This window comes from Semicossyphus pulcher, unplaced genomic scaffold (genome assembly GCF_022749685.1).
Source record: "Semicossyphus pulcher isolate SPU_LCO1_2020_fin unplaced genomic scaffold, fSemPul1.0.p SCAF_14, whole genome shotgun sequence".
Taxonomy (NCBI): Eukaryota; Metazoa; Chordata; class Actinopteri; order Labriformes; family Labridae; genus Semicossyphus; species Semicossyphus pulcher.
Genome location: NW_027211648.1, coordinates 18,628,861 through 18,651,953, shown reverse-complemented (window position 1 = coordinate 18,651,953; position 23,093 = coordinate 18,628,861). Strand labels below are relative to the sequence as shown.

Here is a 23,093-nt window from a genome sequence, read left to right as displayed (position 1 = left end):
TTTTTCTCCTTGAGTAATTATTCTGTTCAAATAGCATATATTTCTCTCCAGGCAGAGAGCGCTCGGGCTGAATGGATGCTGCCACCGCATAATGGTCCTCAGACGTTTGTTTCCTAGGCAACGTGGGGAGGGCATGTGGAGAGGGAGGTATAAAAACACTCCCGGCTCCTCTCTGAGTCTTACTCTGAGGTGAATACACTCTCTGTAAACACAGAGAGCCTCAGAGAACTTGTTTTACACACTTTCTCTCCCTATTTGTAACAGTCTTTCTCAGCTCACTTGAAGAATCGGCTCCACAGGTGGCTGTTCAAGAATGATGCGACCGAAAGATTTACGCCAAGGCTCAGGCACCAAGACCTTCCTGGACGCCATGCACAATGGTAAAGTTCACCTGGCACGCTTTATCCTGGACGCCTTGGATGGACGCATTATCAACTCGAAGACAGAGAACAGCCGCACCCCGCTCATGTACGCCGTCTGCCTACAAGACCCCGGGACCAGGGCCAAGTTTACCCGGCTGCTGCTGGAGAAAGGAGCCGATGTGAACTGCCAGGACGAGGACGGTCGCACGGCCCTGAGCCATGCCTGTGAGATGGGTCACCTGGATGTGGTGAAGCTTCTGGTGCAGTTCAACGCTGACCCGGACGCCTCTGATGCCTGGGGTAACAGCGCTCTGATGTACGCCGCATTTTCTGGGCACAGCCAGGTTCTAGAGTTCCTGGTTCGGGCTTTCAAAAGACTTGGACTGAGGCTGGACAGAACCAACAATGCTGGCCACTCTGCCATCGAGGTGGCCAACTTCTTCGGACACAACCAGTGTGTGCAGATTCTGAACTTTTCTTGCAGGAGGGGAGTTTGCACAGATGATTCACCTGCTGATTCCATTGGTGATGGAGACAGCCGGCCGCCCAACAGGCTCCCCAGGTATCTTCTTGAGAGGTTTTCAAAGCAGTTGAGCAACAATGAAGACCAGCTTCCTGAGGTTTTTAAGAGACAGCTGAAGATCGGAGACAGCAGCGGGCTTTGGAACCGCTTCAGATGCCCCAGGAGCCAGTCTCAAGAGGACAACCATCCACACAGCTGGGCTCTGCCTCCTCAAATAGAAAAAAGCCAGATTGAGGGAGAACACAGCATTCTCTTCACTGCCAAACAACAGCAAAACTGCCCGCTTAGAGAGCTAAGAGGGGCCAAAACGCTGAACTCTCTGCCTGAGCCGAGCCAGAAAGATGTCAGCCAAGACACTGGACTCAAAGAGCAAACACCAGTGAGTTTTCCACCCTGGGGTAAAGCAAAGTCATTTAACCTGGACCTTCTGAGCAGCAGAAAGCAGTCCTATCAGGGTGACGTGTGCGACATGAGCCTGTCAGCCAGCAAATTAAAGAGAGCCTCACTACAGGATGAGAGATGCCTGATAGACAAGATTGAATGTCAAGGAAACACCCATGGCCTGACAAATGATGCTGACAAAACTGTCCCGGTGCCAAAGCCTCTTTTAAAGGGCAAGCCCGGGAGAGCGCTGGAGGAGAATATCCAATCACAGAAAGAAGAGGCTAACGACACAGCTCCATCAAACAGAAGAGAGCAGCAGAAGAGGGGAAGCTTGAGCAGCAGACACAACAAGCTGCTGTTTGCCAGGGGGGAGATGGAGTCGGGGAAGATCCCAGGCCGTGCGCCGGGGTTCATGGGCCTGGGGACGAGACTGCTGCGTCGATTCACCGCACCAGAGTTCATGAGGATGGTGATAGACTGTTCGTCCGGGTCCTCAAACGGCCGCGGGCGGATTGCCCGCTCCGAGACCTTCCCCTGCTCCCACACACACCAACAGTTCAACAGCCAGCCGGGGGTCGACAGCATCAGCGGAGTGAAATGTGAGTTTGAGAGCTGCTCGTCTCAGTCCACCCTCGGTTAGAACAAGGAGAATTTACATCACCAGGAATGGTTGGTTGGAAGATAATTACAGCACTTACTAATCTGACAATGCAGGATGATTGCTTGTTAATATATTCTATTTATTGAGAGAAAATATAATCTTTTGCTGATGTTGCAGTTTAGCAGTTTTTTTACTGTTTATCAATAAAAACAAGAAGCTTAATTGTTCTGTTCTTTCAAATTTTGCTATTTTATATTTGTAATAATTAATTAATTAACATAATACCGTCTGTGAGCTACTGAAAATAATTATTTTTGTTTCATATGGAAATGTATTTGATATTCTCATGTGTTTATCAGAAATATTGTATGTATTTTGCTTAAAGATGTCAGTGACTGTGCACTGTATGATTCATTCTGAGTACCTAATAAATCCTTTAAAACACCAGCGCATTAAACCTGCGATATATTCATGCGTAAGTACGTGGGTGTGAATGAGGAAATTGCAGCATCAAATGAAATCCAATTCAATATGCATCATTTATTGATTTATACAAAATTAAAATGTGTAATTCTCTTTTCCATGAATGATCCACACAGAGATAGAAATACATGAAACATGTCAACATGTATCCGTGTCAGAATACAAAGACTATGTGCAAAGTGTTTCTCAGCAGGTGGACGTCCTGCAGCATCACATGCCAGGCCTGTGTGCTTTATCTAGGCAAACAAATGCAAATACACTCACGCACATGTTGTCGAGGGGCAACACACACACACACACACACACACACACATACACATCTTGTGGTTTTTTAAAAAGTCTGTCACAATACAAAGAGAGATGTCACCTCACACACGTCCATGTGCCCATGTGCTCACACACTAACACACACACATGCACACACACATACAACTATACGCTCACATTTCAGTAAAGAAAAGTAAAGTTTTCAGTTCATCTCATATAATTTACTGCAGTAGATCAGCAGGAATAAGACCTAATATTCAGTATTTTATTTACATTATTCATTTATCTGCTCATGTTTCAAGTCCATACGTAATAATGAAACCTTATTTGCAACTTCACATCATATAAACAACCCACAACAACACCTTTTTGGAAATAAAGAATAAATATGAAAAGAGGAATATGGTACTGGTGATTTTCCAATAGCCCATTAGTAGCAGCTGGGCTTTTATCTACCCATTTATTATGCTAATAAAGGAGAATTGTCTTTCACGTCCCAGTTTGGTTCATATTCAAGCATTCACATCAGGCCAGGTGTGCCTCCGTTTGGCCATGCAAAGAGTCTGCTGTTAGTGTTTGTGTTGTGTGCTGACCGGGGTTGTTGTCCAGTTTCCACAACAGAGAGTGTGGCTGTGCAGAGGTAACGTTATCCTTCCTTCATAATGTCACAATAAGCTACTAACGCCAGCTTTACAAGCTGTACACGGCTAGCAATAATGCCCACTATGAACACTATACAGGATCTTTAGAGTAGCGTGTGTTCAGTACATATAGTTACGTGGAATATTGATTTTCAGTTGATATGCACCATTTGTGTTGTGTTGTATCCCGCTGAATGTAACAGGAAGCTTATTGATATTCGGATCAAACCGAGTTGAAAAGTGAGGAACTGCATGCTGCCTTTAATTCTCTCCTAAAGTGCTTCTCTCATGCCCGAGACCATGCGGTGCGTGTCAACCAAACTTGCCGTCCTGCCACCATCACTCCAAACAGCAACATGCTGTCAGGGTCCGCTTCTCTGGAGCTGATTGCTCCATTGGCATGGGTGCTAGAGGGTTTGGACCCAGGTGCTGGTTCTCGTCTGAGGCCTGGGCAGGTCAGACTGAAGGTGGGTGTTGGGGAACGAAAGCCCCCACAGGGTCAGCAACGGGACATGCGCTTGCGGTACTGCTCCACCAGTGGGACCAGGCACTGAGGTGAGCCGCTCTGCAGCAGGAAGGGGTGTTCCAGCAGGTCAGTGGCGCTGGCCCGATCTAGGGGGTCCCGAGTCAGCATGCGGTCCAGGAAGTCTTTAAGAACCGGGGAGACCTGGACCAGAAAGAAATACGAACATACATTTTTACTCAGAAATAGCGTTGCAGTAGTTGTATTAATTCGTATTATTTTGAAAATTACAAGCGCTAGTCACAGCCATGCTAGCAGCTCTATGGGACTGCATTTAGCTACAACTAAATGCTAACATTAATATGCTAACAGGTTCACCGTGAAAATTGAGGGTTGTTTCAGATATTGTTGTCAATGATAAGAAGATGTTAAGAAAGTTTAATGGTTGCCGTGCATATAATTTAAGTTTGACCTATAAGCATGCTAACATATCTGTATTAGCACTTCACACAAAGAACAGCTAAAGATATTCGAATGTTGTAAGTTTTACAGGTATTTAGTCATGAAGCAAAGTATTGGGGGAAGAAAATGTTTGATTTGATAACACAAGAGGAAAACTGAGGGAATGACCGAGGTTATTACAGTTATTCACAGGGTGGTAAAAGTGTCACAGAAATCCAGTGATGGACCTACAGACTGACAATTTCATCCCTAGAACCATGCCACTAGCATGGCTGAAAATGCTACATGCATCTCTAAAGTACATATGTTCAACTTAGCTATTTAGTATTAAATTATCATCATGCAGATTCTGTAATGAGAAAGAGGAAAACCAGTTCAGTGTGTTGTTTCTATTGTCAAAATGTTGCAATGTTTGTGGTTCAATATCGAAAATTGGAAACAGCAACTCAACATTTATATTAAACCTATGCCTTTAAACATTATGTTGGATTGTCTGAATGAAAATGGTGCCTAAATAATAACTATGCTTCAATTATTCTGAGGGTTAAATATTTATATTTAAAGCTCAATCGAGAACTAAGTTTTCGAGAGTCTACGTTTTGTCTAAGAAAAAGCAAAGCCATTTCACTCTGGAGTAATTGCTACATACTATAACAAACTAGTACAATATGAAATGCGAGAAAAATGCTCTGGTGAAAAGTGGGTACCGTAACACCCCCTACCTGTCATATGTACAACAGAATTAGTTAAGCAATTACATTTTCTCACTTGTTCTCAGTTGTTTTATTTACTTTCTATTTTTGGCTGACCGCCGGGGTCAGCCCTACACACGGGTCTTGATGTGACTGACGGAGTAACTGACTGACTGACTGACTGACGGTACTTTATCAGCGGTAGAGAGAGAGAGTTGCGACATCGCAATGGTGGATCATGGAGCATATTGGACCTCCACTGACGCGACTCTCTGTCTATACAGCTCTGGATACTTTGTTCGGGGAGTAGGCGGGGCTGCTCCTCCGCTGCTCGTCCGCTGTCCTCACCTACATCCGCAGCGCGCACCTGCTTTCAAATACGTTGTCATCGGCCTCATAAGAACAGTCCTTGTAACACATTGCTCACAAAAGCGCACATTGACCTGATACGGTCAGCCACATACTAGGCTTTGACCTAGTCTTGATTAAAATCATATTGTCTTTTTTCTTTCCTCATTTTTGTAAGGCTATATTGTGATGTCATCATATTGTTGTGTGTTCTGAAAAAAATAAAATGTTGTGAGTGTGGGAAGGTGTCCGTCTGTTCTCGTACCTGTGTGACGTTGCGTACAGTCGGTGCCACCTCGTCCCTCAGTCTCTTCATTGCTGCTACAGGCGTTTCACTGAAGTACGGGGGCTCCCCGTCCACCATCTCCACCACCATGATACCCATCGACCAAACGTCCACCTGGTGCACCATGACACATTCAAATGATGTAACAGATCGTATCAACAGATTGCCGCTGTTGGCATTTAAGCTACATGAGAGAGATTGCCGCTGTCACTCAGCATGGGGGGATTTGAATGTGTGCCTGCTCACCTCAGTGCCATATGGTGATTTGGAGATGACCTCAGGAGCCATCCAATAGGGTGTCCCCACTAAGGACTTCCTCTTAGGGATGTCCTTGCTGATCTGAGCGCAGAAGCCAAAATCTGAAAGCTTGACCTGTTTGGAACAAAATAAAGATGTTAATATCTAGACATTAAAAGAAAGAAAGATAGGTAGATAGAGAGAGTAACACACCCTTCCGTCCAGTGTGAGTAGTATGGAGTCACTCTTGATATCTCTGTGGATGACTCCCTGTGAATGGAGATAGGCCAGGGCCTGCAGAACAGCTTCACAGACTGTAGCAATCTGCTCTTCAGTCAGCCTGTAGGAAACACACACACACACGTTTACACACAGACACACATGAACAGATTTGACATTAACATTTCACACTTTTCCATTTATGAGTTACAACGAATCAACAGCCGAGAAAGTTGAAATCCATCCATGACTCATTGCACATTTAAAAGGCAATCATAAAGAGAGCAGGGTTCAAAACAACAGCTCCCACACGGCAGAGTGACAAAGCCGGTTCAGTCCTCTGCGATGTTAATGTGACTTCAACTTTTTTATAAGTGTAACATAAAGACATGAGAGACAAAGAGTCTTTTAGGTGCCCACTGAAAACAAAGATAGCACAATGACCCAACTGAAGGCTGCACTCTCCCACACAAGGTTGTTATATTTAAAGCACACATCTAAAACTATATTAAGAAAAAGGTCCTGAATAAATTTCCTCTGCTTCTTAATTTAGGAAGACTTCAAGGAGACTAAAAAATACTTGACACCAGCGTGCAGCCAGGAATAAAAGAAGAAGTAAAAGACCCTTATTCTTGAATGTTCTGTCGATATACTGATTATCTGATCGCCTGACAAACACCGGCTGTGACAGCTGGCTCATTGTATATGTCATCTGGCTTGAGTGGAAATATTTCATCCTTTCGAGTCAAGCGATCTAACCCTGAGGTCGTGCTATGGAGATCGAGCCAGCCATCTGTTAATAATATAAAATACATTGACAGCTCAACACAAATACACTCTAAAGACCTTCTACTTCCTGCTGTTGGTCAATATGTCTTTCTTATTTTGATGATTGCTCTGTTAAACAATGTGACAGTGTCAGGATTCAACTTTCTACATGGCATCTAAACATGGACGTATTCGATTAGGCTTTTAAAATGATTAATTAGACACAGAAAAAGAGCTTGGAATAAAAGAGGGTCTTTGTGAGTCTTAATGCAGCTGGTATTACCACGCAGCACTCACCAGTCAATACCACACTGCCTCCTTGTGGTTGATTTAGTTATTAAAGATGATATCATAACCAAACAGATGCACTAATGCAGCTTCCTACGGAGGGTCAAAGTCGGTCTCTTGGCGGTGCTCGTACCTGGTTTCAGACACGATGTTGGTCAGCGCTCCTCCTTGCAGGTACTCCATGATAACCCACAGCTCCTCCTCCACCAGGGCTGACTTAAACATCTCCACAACGTTCCTGTGCTGGTAGTCCCTCATGATGACCACCTGCAGCACAAAACATTCGCATTACCACCAAAATCTGTAGACATGAAGAGAAAATTTGGCTCTCTAAAACTAAAGTGGCACCAAAGCAATTTAGTGCATATAAAAAGACTTGTTAAGGGACAGTCTGAAACAGTGTGGTAAAAAATCAGTGATGCAGAAACCAATATATCCTGACTTTCACTCTTTACTATGGATCTTACTCTAATTGCCTAACTCAATAGTATCTTTCACAAGATATCCTCCTGGGTAAATGCACGTCTTTCGATGTCCCCAAGCCGACGCCGAGAACACCATGGTGAGTTATGTTCTTATACTTTAGACAGCTCCCTCCAGAGCCACAGAGGAGATTATACAACAGTTTTTACAGGCTCAGTAGTTCTCCCAAGGACGAGCAAACTGAGATTCATGTGTCAAATCATCCTAACACCCCTTTATGTAGCCATTAAAGGAAAAGTAATGTTTATTTTAACCTTGTTTTCCATAAATTTGGCTGTTTTGACTCCATGGGCCATGCTAACTTTGCACTCATCCCCTCTGTTGGAGAGATTCAAGGGGAAAAGGGTGCCTCAAATAACCAAATTTTTAAATGATTGATTTCAAAAGTGTCTTTCAGAGTTTCACAGATAGTTAACACAGAAAGTAGCCACATGGAGAGTACATTAAGACAAGCCGCATTACAGATCTACATCTGGGTCAACTTGTGGCTGACCTAACCACACTGTATATTCATCCACGCTCACCAAGTTTGTTTACATGTATGAGACTGATTTTCATAAATACTGTCCTCTCAGGAAAATCGAACCCTCTGTAAGACAAGCGGTTGAAATCATACTTGTATTAATCACATTTATTAATGACATCTAGAAAAGTCTTGCACAGATATGTTGCATATGGTGCATTGAGTTCTTGTTTCCATAATCTCTTTAACAAAGGTTGCAGGTGCACAGAAAGCACATAGCCACAATAGCCCAACTTAAAGAGGGGGTATTATGCTGTTTCACATTTTCTGACATATATATAATGTTACAATGTTGGATGTCCACACTAAACGTGGACGAAGATTCAAATCTGTAGGTAAAACTATGTTGGAGTAATCTGCATGCTGCTGTGAACGCCAGGTTTCACACACTTTTCTCTACACGTCACGTGTGACGTCACAAATTGCAGCCTCAGTAGGCTTCAGAGAGCTGGCCAATCAGAAGAAAGTGGGCTTGTGGGGGCGGGGTTTCTTAAAGGGGACAGAGCTGACTGAGTCGTTTCAGGCAGAGGCCATATGAGAGCCTGCACAGAGCACCAGTGTGAGAAAAATGTTTGTTTTTTAGTAAATTATGCTAAGCTACACAGGTATCACAGAGTTAGATATGAAGCTTGAAGATTTAGCATAATACCCCCCCTTTAAGGAGAAAGCATGTTGCATTAAACTGCAATTATCTTGTAAATACAAAATATAACAAGAATATAACATTTTGTTGCTGTTGCCTTGGATGCATGCAGGTGATTTTGTTGCTTTTGTTTTGGAGATCTGTGTGCAAAGTTGGATTCCGTACCTCATTAAATAGCAACTCTCTCCTCTGCTGCCGCCGTAAGTCCATCATCTTGACCGCAACCTGCCTGCCGCTGTGCTTCTCTGTAGCGATACACACCACACCCGTTGAGCCCTCCCCAATCTTCACAAAGTTCTCCAGGTAGGATCGAGGATCGCCCTTGTCTACAACCATCTGCAGAGCCGCCTTGAACTGTTCATGTGTCACCTTCGGTGGGTCTGGCGGCGGTCTGGGTGAAGGATGTTGAGGAGGTCTGAAGGCAGGGGAGCAGGTTCCTGGAGGACTGGTGGCAAGTGAGCCTGTAGGGGAGGGACGGGGCTGTGAGGGACTGTCTTGACGGGGGTAGGGGGGATTGGGGCATCCAGAGTGTCTGAGAAAGGGGTCGGGTCCGTTTGGCCTCAGTCCCATGTTAGGAGACAGGCCCAGGGTGTAGCTAGCCGAGGAGCGAACAGTCCGCTGGGGTCTGATGCCACCCACGAGAGGACTGCTGTTTCCGGTGGGGAGGAAGCCGGAGTGGTACCTCACCACCGACTCTGCCTGCAGGACAAGAGAAAAAGAGTGAGGGTCATTAACAGAGAGAGCTGAAACAGAGTTGGCCGCCTGCCTGGGGATCAAGACCTGCTCTATAAGTGAATGTAAATCAAGTCCTGCACTCTCACTCTGCATCCACTTCACCTGATACGACCCATGTAAAGATGTCGCCATAAGAGCCAGAGTGTTCTGCTGAGATCCTGCCAAACACACCATATCTCATCTTTACAACCTCACTGACACCTTAAACCCATATTCCATATATTAATACAAGAATTAAAAAAATATTCAACCTCAGAACTTTAATCACCTTTACTTTCAAGCCAATCAATACGCTGCTGTGCTAAAGTTTCCACAACCTAAGCATGAAAATGATCCCTTAAAACCTGTATTTAATGGATTCATGGCTCCTGCAAAAACATGCCGAGTAATAATAATATGATGATAGAAGAAATATGCATATATTGTTTATCCTTGTGAGTAATGTATTGCCAGGTTTGCACATCAGTCTTACTTTGAGATCATAGGAGGAGAAAGGCCTCCCGGGGCTGTTCTGTGGGTGCATGTACATCGGAGGGTTGGGCCGGAGCTCCGTGGTGATCGTCCCTTGATCTCCATGGGGCGGCTGCACGGTCATAGCTGGGCTGTAAAAACAAGCTATAGGTCTCTGACTTGGTGGCATCCCCCTGGGCAGCTGGAACTCTCTCTTCCATATCACTCTCTCCTGAGGGCTGCCCATCTCATCGCTCATATAAGCCCCGTGACTGAACATTGGAAGGTTCTGGGACTGAGCCGGGTACGATGGTCCCTCCATGGACCCGACCTCATAGGTGGACTTGGCTTTTGGTAAGATCCCATTGGGCTGCAGAGTGATGCTCTTCTTCATGCCCAGGTAAGGGGTGTTAGTCTCACTGTGGATGTTCCTGGCCCTTTCCCTCCACGGGTCTTCCCCTGCATCATCATCTTCGTCGTCGTCCTGGGTCAGGCCCTCGTACTGGTAAGGGTCTCCTTCATTCACCTCCCCCAGCCGTCCGAGAGACTGGGCCCTCTTCCTGGCTGATGGGCTGCTCTTCCTCAGAGAGTTGGAGCTGGTCACAGACAGTCGGCTCATATCGTTGATCATGGCGGCGATGTAGTCCCCGTGACCGATCATGCTCCCACGCACAATAGTCTGAAAGAGGGGATGATGATTTTATCTTTATCACATTGTGCATGCCATGATCACATTATAGAAAGAGTTTGGACTGAAAGGAATAATGAGGCTGACATAATCATAGCTCAGAGGCAAGTTAAATTTAGACTTGAGAATCTGTAAAGGACATCTTTGTCATTCTTCAAAGACGGCGACTTAAATCATCTCCACAGTGGCTTTTTTTCTGACAATATAATGACAAATATACGAGGAATGGTTCAAGACGCGCACTAAAAACAGTCTGTACAGCTGTTTCAATGTTGGAAAACTCAAATAATGCAGATAAGGGATGGTATGCATGTCCTGCAGGCCTGCAAAAAGGAATGGCCTTGACTTGCCCTGACAGAAATGATCATACTTAAGATATTTTGCCAGAATTGTGTTACTGTTGCAGCTGTAAGAGAGAGTGCATGGTGGCTCATTAGGAGCTCTTAGGCTGGAGTCATGTTCAGTTCACAGTCAGTCAACAGCCTCTCCTGTTACTCTGGTTTGGTGCCATTACTTCTGCACGGGGGGTAGAGGTCAGATGACCTGCAGCAGCACCTCTCAGAGAGGAAGGGATGGCAGGTGATAATGGCCTTGGTGAGATATCCTATATTAGAAGATGCTGTAATAATAGAAACTGACTTTTCATTTTTATCCCATATTACATCATATTTTCCTCTTAGTTATTTAATAATTTACTGTTTTTTTCATCCAAATGTTTCGTTTTTTTCATTGTAACGTTCTTGATTATGTTACTAAAACCACAAATCTGACCTAAATGCTGACAGCACTTATCACATCAGGGTTTTGATGACATGTCAGTATTTTCAAACAGCATCGACAGTGCGCTCCGTGAAGCGTAGAAATCCTTAGATCTGCAGCCTTTATCATTCACTGGCATTTCCTCTGCTGTACCTGCACTTTTTATCCCTTCTGCTTGACATCTGTGGGAAGGCACCATGGACTGTTATTAATTGCCTGCATGGAGTAATAAATCTTGCGGCCCCTCTGAGTATTCAACATTGTACAGTCAGTGTACGCAGCAGGGTCATTAGCCCAGCCCCAGGACGGATAAGGATGCAAAAAACTGGGGAGGGGAGCAGGCCTTCCTTTCGCGTTGTCATCAGAGGATTATGGCATTTTCTGAGACAGCAGAATCCCTCCGCATCAATACGAGCAGCAGCATATCTTTATGCATCAGTCTCTCTGAGATTAAACAGCCAAACTTTTAAACTTGCAACTCATCTTGATAGCTAGATGAATGGTGTGCTACTCATTAGCGATCAGTTCAAGGTAAGGTGAGAGGATCGATAAATGGAGGGTTCGGTTTACCTTCTTTGGCCTCAGTTCCACCTCTGTGATCCTGGACGGGTCCACCATGGGTCGGGGCCTGCGCAGGTTCTCTATCAGGCTTTGCCATTGTGTCGGCAGGCCAATGAAGCAGCCTCGCTTGGCGTCAAATGATGTGTGGACACGGTGCTCAAAGTTCTTAGGCGCCGATATCTCAGGCCTCTTCTTTTTCTTCTTGCGAAACATCCTCAGGTGCAAGAGGGCGACAGCTTGCCTGCTTCAAAATGTCCCTGTGGAGAAATATATGTAAGGCTTTAATATTAGCACCCAACATTACATACAGCACATTTAAGTCACTGTAATCTTGACATTTGAATACAAGCAAATATTTTCTGCCCAAGTGCTGCCACAGCCAGACCAATGTCTTTTCCGATCTGATCTTTCACCAGTCGTATCAGAATAAAATGTGAAACAGATGATCTTTCCACATGGGAGCAAATACACAAATGTCTTGTTGAAAAAGCTGTTCCATGTCTGTGATGTTTATGTCCCACGCTGCCTGGCTGCCTGTCACGAGCTTGTGCCTCTGAGAATGGCTCCAAGGAGAGCGGATGCATTTGTAAGCACATGTGTAATGAAGGATATCTGGTCAATTAAAGCTTATTCATTCTCTCTGCCATTTAACTGATGAGCACGCGGCAGGGCTGGCCAGCGCCCGCAGGCTTTCAGTGCATTAGCAGGACGAGGAGTACACACACTCACACAAACACATGCTTATGCACAAAAAGATATACACACAAACACAAATATACTGTGGCAGGCTATCCTTCACAAACCCTTTATAGACGTTCATATCCCATCCTAATTAGTAGCTTGTTTGCCCTTGATTGCAGGGAGGGTAACCATTTAATCCTTGGATGGATGGTTTGCGTTTGGCGGAGAGCTAACCCGGGTTAAATGTATGTTAAGCTTTATTTTCCATTCAAGTGTAGGGAAATAATTAAATACATTTCATACATCTCATTTCCTCAGCTGCACAGCTGCACAGGGAGATAATCACTCAAATTTAAGTCTCATGATTAGAATTAATGCTGTTTCATGTAGCTCACAGTATGGAGGATGTTCTGGCTTGTCATGCTAGCAGCGTGGCTCTAGGGATGTCGGTCAGTCCGTGACGGGAGAGGAGACGACAAGTGATGTAATATGCTGCATGAAATAACACATTGCTGCCATGCATATTTCATGCTAGTCGTCTGATTCATGCAAGACAAAGCACTTGGAATACAAGGAACGTTGTAGAATTGTTACGCTTTTAGGGCCAGGGATGGCTTTTTCAGTTGGTCAGTAGATTCACCACTTTGGTTCAGATTGTAATGCCATGACTGCCAACTTGGTAGCCATCAAATTTGCTAAAGATGTTCAAGTTCCCAATAGGATACGTTGTAATTACATTAGTGATACTCTGGCTTTTCCTCTACTAACACTAGTTGGTTGAAGATTTCACTCTTTAAGTAAAATGTGTCAGCACTGACTTGATGGACACCACAAACCATTTTCCTCTAACATCTTGCTCGGGGAAAGAAGCTCAAATGTTGTTAAATGTGGTAATACTGTGCTCCAGGTTAGAGGTCATTAAATTGAAGTGAATGGAACAAGTCATTATCATTCCACCGCTTGTAGATTGATCAGCAACTGAAAAGACACAGGGTGGAGAAAATCTGATGGGACATCAGGCCATATGAAGTTAAAACAACATATTTCATTACCCAGCAGCTACCTAAGATAACAGCTAATGTTAGCATTCAACCACTTTCTAGTTATTAGCTAGGAAGGGGCTGAAAGCTAACATTGACATGTGATGATGTTACGCGGTAGAAAAGGCATAAATACCTAGCTAATGGTAATGTTAGCAAGAATTGTTTAAATGCTTACATTAGCTATTGTCTGAAGGTAGCTAATGAGCTAACAAATGTTTTGTTTCATCTTGAATTATGGCTAGTAACCCCTTTGTATTTTCACTATCCATTTTCTTTTCAGTTGCTGGTTAACCTGGAAGCAATGACGTTATAACAATTTGTCAGGTTCCAACTTACAAACTGGACTCTGTACGACACTGTAACCGCATTTTAGCTTCCCATCAAGAGGTTAACGCCTAAAGAAGATGGCCACCACGTGAAAAAGGTGAATGGTGACTGACAGTTGACATTCTTATCTTTTATTGAAATATCTTAGCAAATACTGGATGGATTGTCATGAAATTTGGAAGACAGTAGTGGAGTAGTGGTCTTTGATCAACTCATCAGTTTTATGTCTGTCTCCATATCAGTGATTAACAAAAAGTGCATCAAACAGCTCCCACTAGTCAGAGGTGTCCTGCCCATAAACAAAGGTTAGCATGCTAACATGCCAAACAAGCATGGTGACCAATATAAATATTGTACCTGCTTATCATGAACATGCTAGCATTATCATTTTGAGTATCTTAGCATTCGGCTGACAAGCAAATGTTAGCATGCTAACATGCAAAACAAGTATGGTGAACATGGTTAACATTATAACTGCTTAACATGCTAGCATTATCACTGAGAGAATGTTAGCATGCTGGTGTGAGCATTAAGCTTATAGCAAGTACAGCCTCACAGAGACGTTAGCATGACTTGAGATTGAACTTAAACACTGTGGTGTATATGGCCAATGCAGAGGCCTTCAAGAAGCCCTAAGAATATCAGAATATCAGATACAATCTCCCATCATGCACTGTGAAATGGTGGGAGCTTAAATGAGTTATGCAGCTATTCGCAGCTCAGCAGGCGGTCACGCTGTCAGCCTCTCCTCTCTGCACCTTCGCCCTCAGAGCAGCACGCCTCTAATCGGCATCAACGACGCCTATTATGAGCTGTATCGGTGACTACCACACACCCCTCGCCCCGCCACATCACAGGAGGGTAAAAGGAGGTCAGGCCTACCGGTCACATTCGTTAGACCTGCCTCATTTCTGGAAAGATAGTGTAAAGATGGAGGCGTGGGGAACATGTCACCCTCCAAGGATAGTTCATTCACACGGCTAATATGCTAAGTGTTGCATAAGCGCATCACTCTGTGCTCTCGCTATGTACATAATGTGGTGCTGGGAAGGACTTTAATTCCATCTGACAGGGACATTATGGTGCGAGGGCTCTCAGGAGGTGGGGAGAGAGGAGTTGGGGCAATCATTACAGTCAGACCTGAATGTATTAGAGAGACAGGGACCCAGTTTCCTTCCTGCAGACACAAAAAGGCTTTTAAGCTCCAATTGTGGCTGCTTTTTAAATAACGAAGGCCTGAGAAAACAAGGTGCAAAATAGAATATTGCGATCTCGTTTTTTTCCTTCCCTTTCCGCCACACAAGAGACTATCTGCTTAGATAGCTATTCGACGTGCAGATGTTGGCATTGCTTGAGCAAATATTTACACAGAGCGCTCATGTATCCCTTTACAAGCAGATCAATCAATGTTTACTTATGAGTCAAATGCAGACTGCTACAGTCCTTCACTCCCAGAAATAATGGGGTGGTAGATGCAAAAATAGGGTGGCTGCTTTGAACGGTACTTTATCAAGCTTCATCAGTCCAGAGAATGGAGAGGAGAACAAATAACAGCATTCATTATTCATTCTGTTCGCCCCTGAAGACTCTGGAAATACAAACTAACCACTGTGATTGAAGAGGAAGGAAGAAACACACTTTGTTGATTCAAGTCTGAGCAAAATAAATTGAAAGTTGATGCAATTATTGATTAAGAAGCTTTAATCACATGCGACTGGCCTTACATTGACCTTTCTGACTCTGCCAAGCTTATGACTGTCTCGATAACAATATGCCATTGATGTGGGGTTGTGCATGGAGCTGAACTTGCACAGTGCATAATCAGGCTTTCTGGTCACATCCCTCTGAACTGCAGGGACTTGACCCGATGCCTCAGTGGCTTGTCTCGAATCTATCAAAGTGCTGAGGCAAAACTAAGCCAGCTGCTGTCAGGGATATGAAGAGCCAAAGAGGATGAGGTCACTCCGAAATTCTGCTACAGTGGGAATTTCCATTTCTACAACTGCGTGCAGCAGAAGAATTAGATCCAAAAAAATCCACAAACGTCCTTAATAAATAAAATCTCACTCGCTAAAACTCGCATGAGCATAAAGCTGTTTGCCTGCCTGTTAAGTCTGACTAAACACAAACCTTTAAAAATAGATGACGGAGCATGCAAAATGTGTCAAATATGCTAAAAGATCTCTCCTTAAAAAATCACACTAATACACCCCTTTTACAAGCTCAAATGAAGATCCGAACACAAATAAATAGCGCATCTTCACCCGGCCTCTCATGCCATGCAGAAATACAACCAAGCAATCCATATGTTTCCCACATACGTGACAGGAGAGGCGAGGGCATGCTTACATTCCTCTCATGTTCAAACCCCGAGCAGGAGTCGTGGATGAGTGGGAGGGGATCTAGAGATAAGAGAGATATTGGATTTGCTCGATGTTAGCGCTCCCAGCTCCGTTGAATGATTTTTTTTTTTTCTATTTGCCCTGATTTCTGCTTCTATCTTTTTTGTTGGCATGCGAGCAGGAATGTAGAGTGTGCAGGTGACTGTGCTCGCAGGATTAGTGTGGTGTTCAGTCCTTCACTGATCTAATTTTAGGACACACAACATGCCCCCCCCCCCCCCCCCCCCTCTTCTCCAGCACCAGACGCGTGTTTATTTTGTACAGGATTAATGTCAAATAGCGAGGTGAGGGTGGGAGACGATGGAGATGAACTAATCCTCTTTTTGTGTTTGTCAATGGCTATATAAGCGTAATCCAGCTAACCTGAATTACAGGGAGCCACATCTATTTCATAGTGGGATAGATAGCATCAAGGTCTTAAGTGCTGTTTTTGGACTGTGCAGTGCAGTGTGGGGGGCCTGAAGATTGCTCTTCTATCAGCTTCATTATGGTGACCGTTCTGCCCTTTGAGTGTAATGAGACTGCCTCTAAAAGGGGGGAGGAGGGGGGTCTTGGTTGGTCCAAACACACACATGCACACACACACGCCATCTGAGGGCATAAAAAAAAGCGCCGGACGTGACCGGACAGTACAATAGCAGTGTTTATGATTTAAGTTGATGTCTGCTTTCTCTTTGAAGTCACCTCTGCAGACACGGAGGGATTGTCAATAGGAGACGACAAGTGATGTAATAAGCTGCACCCAATGACATGGAATAACACGTTGCTGCAATGCATATTTCATGCTAGCGGTCTGATACATCATGCACGACAAAGCAGAATGACACACATCCAACTGCCTCTGTGAAGTCAGAAATTGTGCAAATGTGGCTATGACTGTTCGCACAGTTTGGCTTCTTTAGCCTAGCTAGTGGCTATGATGACAATATCTTTTGGTCATGACTGAAATATCCCCCAAAACTACAGCATTGATTGTCATGAGATTTTTGTAAGACATTCATATTTCCCCAGGGGGAATCCCGCTGACTTTCCCGATCACATGACATTTCCTCTTTTGTGAAACATCTCAACAATTCTTGGATGGATCACCTTGTCATGTGTTACGTGAAATCTTGACCTCCTTAGGATTAAGTGCAATCATTTCGGAGATCCTCCGATTTATCAGCTACTGCAGCACCACCATCAGGTGTAAATTTTTCTCTGTCTTAAACTGTAATTGATGAAACCCAGGACAAACATGATAATAATGCCATCCACCTCAGCAACACTGTGCGCTTTCTGCTAATTAGCACATGTATGCAGTCTAGTAGGGGTGGGACAAAATATCGCTATCGCAATATATCTTTATATCTCGCAATTGCGATACAATTATCATATCACTGTCGCTAAATATCAATATTTTGATTTTAAAAAATATGGCACTCTAAACAGATCTGCCTGTCAATTTGAGACACCACATGATTTTTTGGCTGACTGCCGGGGTCAGCCCTACACAGACATGAGAGAGAGAGTTGCGTCATCGCATTGGCGGATCACGGAGCATATTGGACCTCCACTGACACGGCTCTCTGTCTATACGGCTCTGGAAACTTTGTTCTGGGAGTTGGCGGGGCTGCTCGTCCGCTGTCTACGTCTGCAGCGCACACCTGCTTTCAAACACGTTGTCACCGGCCTCATAAGGACACTCCTTGTAACACATTGACCTGATGTGGTCAGCCACATACTAGGTTCTGACTTGTCTTGTCTTATCTCAATTTGTGTCAAAAACTGACAGCCAACTGCAGTGAATAAATACATTAATTTTGCACTTTAACTTTCTAGGCATATTATTTATTCTCCAGTTCATCACATATCTTAGTGTATTGTAATTTTTGCAAAATCGCTGTATCGTGATATTATCGCTATCATGGGCCACATATTGCGTATCGTATTGTATCGTGAGTTGCCCTGCTATTCCCACCCTTACATGCTAGGATGTTGATCATATTAGACATAATGCCTGCTTAGCATCAGCATTGTAGCATTCATCTTTATGAGCATGTTAACTCCTGATGTTCTCATTTAGCTCAAAGCAACACAGTGCAAAAGCACAACCCCACAGAGCCACTAAATAACACGTTATTCTTAGCCATGTTTCAACATTGATCATGTGAAAGAAACTCATGATGTATGACATTTAAGGAGCTACTCATTAACACAGGAAGTTCAGAGGAGACATTTTTTTCTAAAGTAGTCCAACAACACCATTCTCAGTCCTCAATGTGTTTGTAGCTCTAATAAAAGCTCTACTCTGGTATAAGGACACAGTGGAGAGCACACACAAGGGCATGTGAAGTGAATGTTATGGACTAGTTTCAGTGGAGTTTATGAAGGATGATGAAACCTAAGAAATTTCAAGCGCAGAGATTGTGCAGATAAAAATTGTTAGAGACAAATAATGATAATTTAAATATCAAAGTATATCCATAATTTACATATCTGTTTGTAATACTGGACATTAAACGAGGGCTATGACCTATATTCAAAAAGAGAGTTAATTGATGGTGATATCTCGTGTCACAGAACTTTAAGCGATGCATCTTGCGCAGGCCTTTGCTCAAACCTCTGTAAGAAGTGCAGCAGGTCGGAAACGGTCCGAGGTCACAGGGAAAGTAAAAAATCGAAAAGCTTGTCTGTAAGTTTCTCATGTCCTGAAGGAGAAGGAAAAAGCCTCATGTTTGAAGGTGTATAGTGAAATAAGATGTCCGTGCCCGTCGATGTGGGCTGTCAGTCCTTCAAGGGCAGACATCTGCGCAGGAGTGCACATCAGTCTTGTGTTAATATTGACAGGATGAAACAAGAAATGGGAGGTCAACGCGAGAGGGGAGAAGGAGAGGGGGAGGAAAGGAGAGTCTGGACACTCAGATGTAGTGACAGAAAAAGAGATGGAGATGATAAAGGGAAGAAAGGGAGAGAACAGAAATGAAAAAAATGAAGATGCAGAATAGTTAGACGTAGATTTAAAGTGTCAGTCCGCTGAAAATTAAAGTTTCATGGTTTTTATTTGACTAATTTAGGGGCACAGTGTTTTGCATAGCGGCCCTCTTTATTCTGAAGACCTATTTTCTCCATCGTCTTGGGAAGCTTTGTTCGGAGTAAACAAGCCTCGGCAAAGGGGATCTGAGGACACCAGACAGAGCGAATACATCATTCTGTCACCTGACATATTGGCACCGATTCTCACGGATGAGAAAATGGACGAGAAAATCTGCTTGTTCTGCCCTGCGGCGAGGAGCGTGGACATAAATGCACAGTAAAAGCTATCGTCTCTATCTACTCCGAACACCTTAACATAATGAGATTGTAAAAGCAACACTTCTGGTGTCCTGGGGCTTTTACGGGATGTTCTATTGATGCTGACACATCACGAGAAAAATAAACTCTTATCTCAGGAAGTATGCCCTGTAACAATATGTACACTAAGGGCTGGAGTCAGGAGAGTAGGGATATGCAGCACTGACCAACACTCTGTTTAATTAAAGATCCTCTTGGCTCTTACAAGTGCTTTGAACAATTTGACGCTCTGCTGATAGGAACGTATGATCAGCCTGGACCAATGGTACGAGCCCAACTCTTCTCTCTTGGGTCTAATTTATTGATGTGCCAGGCTTCAGTACAAGCTTTACTGTACGTGCGTGTGCTTATGAAGGCTTTGATTTATATTTTTTTTTAGCCCGGGCCTCAGCGTGTCTCTTTCCTGGGACAAAGCACCAACCATTTTTAACCTCTTTTAAGGTATCAATCTGCTCCGACTCTGCCGCCCTCCTCTGTCACCCAGCATGGGAGCTGTTCCTGCCCTGAGAGGGGAACCGTTGCATGCTGTCCCAATTTGGACTAAGAGGCTGTTTTAATCCTTACTGCTTGACGTGTCATGGCCAGAGGAGATGCTAAGCTAGTAATTCACGCCATCCCCTCTTTCGGCTGACATGAACACGACAAGAGCGTTCCTATAAAAACAATCATGCACACAGCAGGGCACAGGGAAATGATGTTGCACCTACACCTGCGCACACATGTGTGTGATATGTCCCTTTCACTTCCTGTCCTGTTAGTGTACTTGCACTGTGGAGTCTGTGCTGCCAGTTTGGGTTGCACTGTGAGCCTGTAAGAGCGTGAAAGCAAGATGGGCGACATGAGACAGCCTCCAAAAAAAACTAAAGACACAGTAGTGTGCACATCATCCTCAGAGAAGCAGATGTCCAGCTGTGTGTGTGTGCGTTTCTGTGTGCATGCACCAAAAAGACCTTCCCTGTCACCTCCTCCACCCTTTCCCTCCTCCTCCTCCTCTTCCTCCTCCTTGAATATCAATGAGCAACTTGAGACACAAACACATGGTAGCTGAAGGAGTGCAGAGCCTCAGTTACATCATCATCAGACTTATGAAATGCACCATTAAGACACTGATACAGTCTGGATAACAGCAGATGCAGTCACAACTCTTGAGGAAGTGCTTGAATGTTGTGCTTTTGTCAATAAGAATGAGTGCAAGCGTTGGACTAAAACTAAAATCTATACACTTCTTTTAAACACCTTAGCCTTATATTGATTCTCACTAAGGATTTAGCATCTAACAGAGAGACTTTCAAACCTCTTTACAACAATACGGCGCAGATTCACTGTTTGTTCATGTTTAAAATTAAGAGTCAAACACAGCACAGATCAAACATCGCCTCCTTAGTTTATGCAAGCTCTTGCACAACCGGTTTTAACATTTACTGATCCATGTGAATGTTAAGAAAATATGTCACGTCAGTCTCGTGTCCTGTGCCTATTTTCCCACAGCATCCACACACTCAAGTGTCTATATACAGTAGCAGCTCGGATCCTCATGCACTGGTATGACCAGAAAGATCACCTGAGCCTACAAACCAACGCTAAGAACAGGAAGCTTCTGTCCACAATAGCAAGTGGCACAGTCTGTATTTGTGAAGCGTGATCCACGTCGAGAAGGATCACATTTTAAGGGTCTCCTTTTTCCGTGAAATAGAGGCTGAGGAGGGAAGCGGAGGAGACACAGGAAGGGGATGTGAGGATTTTGAGGAGGAGGGGTGAGAGGAAGGTGAAGGCTTTTTGAGATGCAGTCCAAATGAATACATCCAGCAACCTCTCTTCTGTCTTCCCATGTTTCTCCCCCACATCAGCACCTGGCTGCACTGCATTCTCACAGCCTCCACCTCCTTCTTCTTCTTCCTGCTCCACCACTGCTGATGCCTACCGACAGCACACACTAGCCTGCTCTTTATCAATGACGTTAAGCCTCTTATCCTTTTATTTCCCCCACCCCCCCTGTCTCTTTACCCCACTCTCCTCGGTGTGGGGAGAGGAAACGGGGCTCTGGAGGGATAATTCATTGTTAGAAGAGGAGGGGGCGAAAAAAAAAAAATCAGTCATCCCCCTTACCTTTGCCGTCTGGTGAAGAGGAGAGCCTCTCTCCTCCTGGAAGGATTGGAAGCCAGAGTGCGCACACACACTCACATACACTATTATCCAAAGCTCACTCACATTCACACACGCATGCACTCACACACGGACATACACGCTCTCCCTCTGTCATGCACACAACGACGAGGAGGAAGAGGAGGAGGAGGGCTGGCTCTCAAGCGAGCGCACACTGCAGGCTGCCGCTTGCCTGGGAAAGCCTGATGCGTTCCTCCCTCCAGGCAGAAGCACACATTCCCATCTCAAAGGCTCTTTGTTGGGGCTGATTCATCCCCGGCTCGGTGGCTGAGTGCTGGTCCGCGTAACGGCGCCTGCTCCTGGGGACACAGGGTGACCGTACAAAGAAAAGGACAAAGCCATGAAGAGGAAAGGCAGCATCCAGGAGGAGAGAGTATCACGGCCCCATACAGCTCCTTCCATCCCCCCTCTCTCCCTCTCCTTCTCCGGCTCGCTGTGTCTCTCCCTCTCTCTCTCTCTCTCTCTCACACACACACGCTCCCTCCCACCTCCCTTTCCCTCACTCTCTTTTTATCACTTCCCTCCTTCTCCGCCTCCTCCCTCTCTCCTCATTGGGCTGCAAGAGAATTGATAGCAGCGCGTGCATGTGTTTTAAAGCTGGTTTCCAGTGACAGTAAGGAGAGGAGAGTCTCCTCCACACCTCATCACCTGGGATACCTTTCACTCACCTCCCTGCCCTGCATCCCTCCCTCTGTCTCCTTTGCACGTAATGTGGGTGACATGAGAACACGAGGGCGCTGTGTTCACCCAGTGTGCTGCTGTTCAGTCAAATGCATTATCCATGGAATGACAGTGTCGGGGATGGCAGATGGCAGGAGGAGTTGTTGTGTGTAATAAAAACGGTCTCTTTTGAGTCCAGTATGACCCAAAAATATTTGTAGATGAAGGGAAAAAAGTGAAGTTAAACACTGACCCAGTCTAACATGCTCATTATTTGACTAAAACATTCCCCTCTCTTTTCACCACAATCATTTCCTGAATAATTCATACAGCAGCTAAGAACAGACACCAAGCAGGAAAATGAATTAGGGTCAAATCGTGCAGAAATCGCTTGCAGGATGAGTCAGATTTGGGGCATACATGTTAAACATGCTGTTTTGATATGAGAGATGCATTCAAAGGCACCAAAACCGGCTAAAATAATGATGTTCCTTCTTACACATCAAATAATCTCAAGTGAAAAAAAAAGGCTCCACTGAACCAATCTGCATAACAATGACAGATGTGTCTGTCGGGGGTATAGCAGACACAAGCCCTCCCTCTCTTTCACTCTTTACT

The 23,093-nt window shown here is 44.5% G+C and overlaps 2 protein-coding genes across 2 annotated transcripts; one reads left to right on the top strand and one right to left on the bottom strand.

Annotated features, from left to right (window-relative positions):
- The first annotated feature begins 200 nt into the window (after positions 1 to 200).
- LOC138591578 (uncharacterized) lies at positions 201 to 2,315 on the top strand. Its single transcript, XM_069662220.1, has one exon. It carries the CDS (start codon positions 314 to 316, stop codon positions 1,907 to 1,909), a length of 1,596 nt encoding a protein of 531 aa, XP_069518321.1. The 5' UTR covers positions 201 to 313; the 3' UTR covers positions 1,910 to 2,315.
- A 94-nt stretch (positions 2,316 to 2,409) lies between these two features.
- Positions 2,410 to 21,980, bottom strand: LOC138591053 (serine/threonine-protein kinase PAK 6). The gene is made up of 9 exons (XM_069661560.1): positions 21,759 to 21,980; positions 11,876 to 12,123; positions 9,881 to 10,537; positions 8,839 to 9,372; positions 7,158 to 7,291; positions 5,963 to 6,089; positions 5,759 to 5,884; positions 5,492 to 5,626; positions 2,410 to 3,928 (listed from the first exon to the last, which is right to left on the bottom strand). Exons 2-9 carry the CDS (start codon positions 12,077 to 12,079, stop codon positions 3,761 to 3,763), a joined length of 2,085 nt encoding a protein of 694 aa, XP_069517661.1. The 5' UTR covers positions 12,080 to 12,123; positions 21,759 to 21,980; the 3' UTR covers positions 2,410 to 3,760.
- Between the last annotated feature and the right edge of the window lie 1,113 nt (positions 21,981 to 23,093).

Bases quoted from the DNA above. Each gene is read 5' to 3' on its own strand.
- LOC138591578 (XM_069662220.1), top strand. From the start codon at position 314: ATGATGCGACCGAAAGATTTACGCCAAGGCTCAGGCACCAAGACCTTC.
- LOC138591053 (XM_069661560.1), bottom strand. From the start codon at position 12,079: ATGTTTCGCAAGAAGAAAAAGAAGAGGCCTGAGATATCGGCGCCTAAG. The intron at 5,627-5,758 runs GTGAGCAGGCAC...ATGGTGCACCAG, and splicing joins AATCACCATATGGCACTGAG to GTGGACGTTTGGTCGATGGG. The intron at 3,929-5,491 runs GTACGAGAACAG...TTTCTGGTCCAG, and splicing joins CTGTACGCAACGTCACACAG to GTCTCCCCGGTTCTTAAAGA.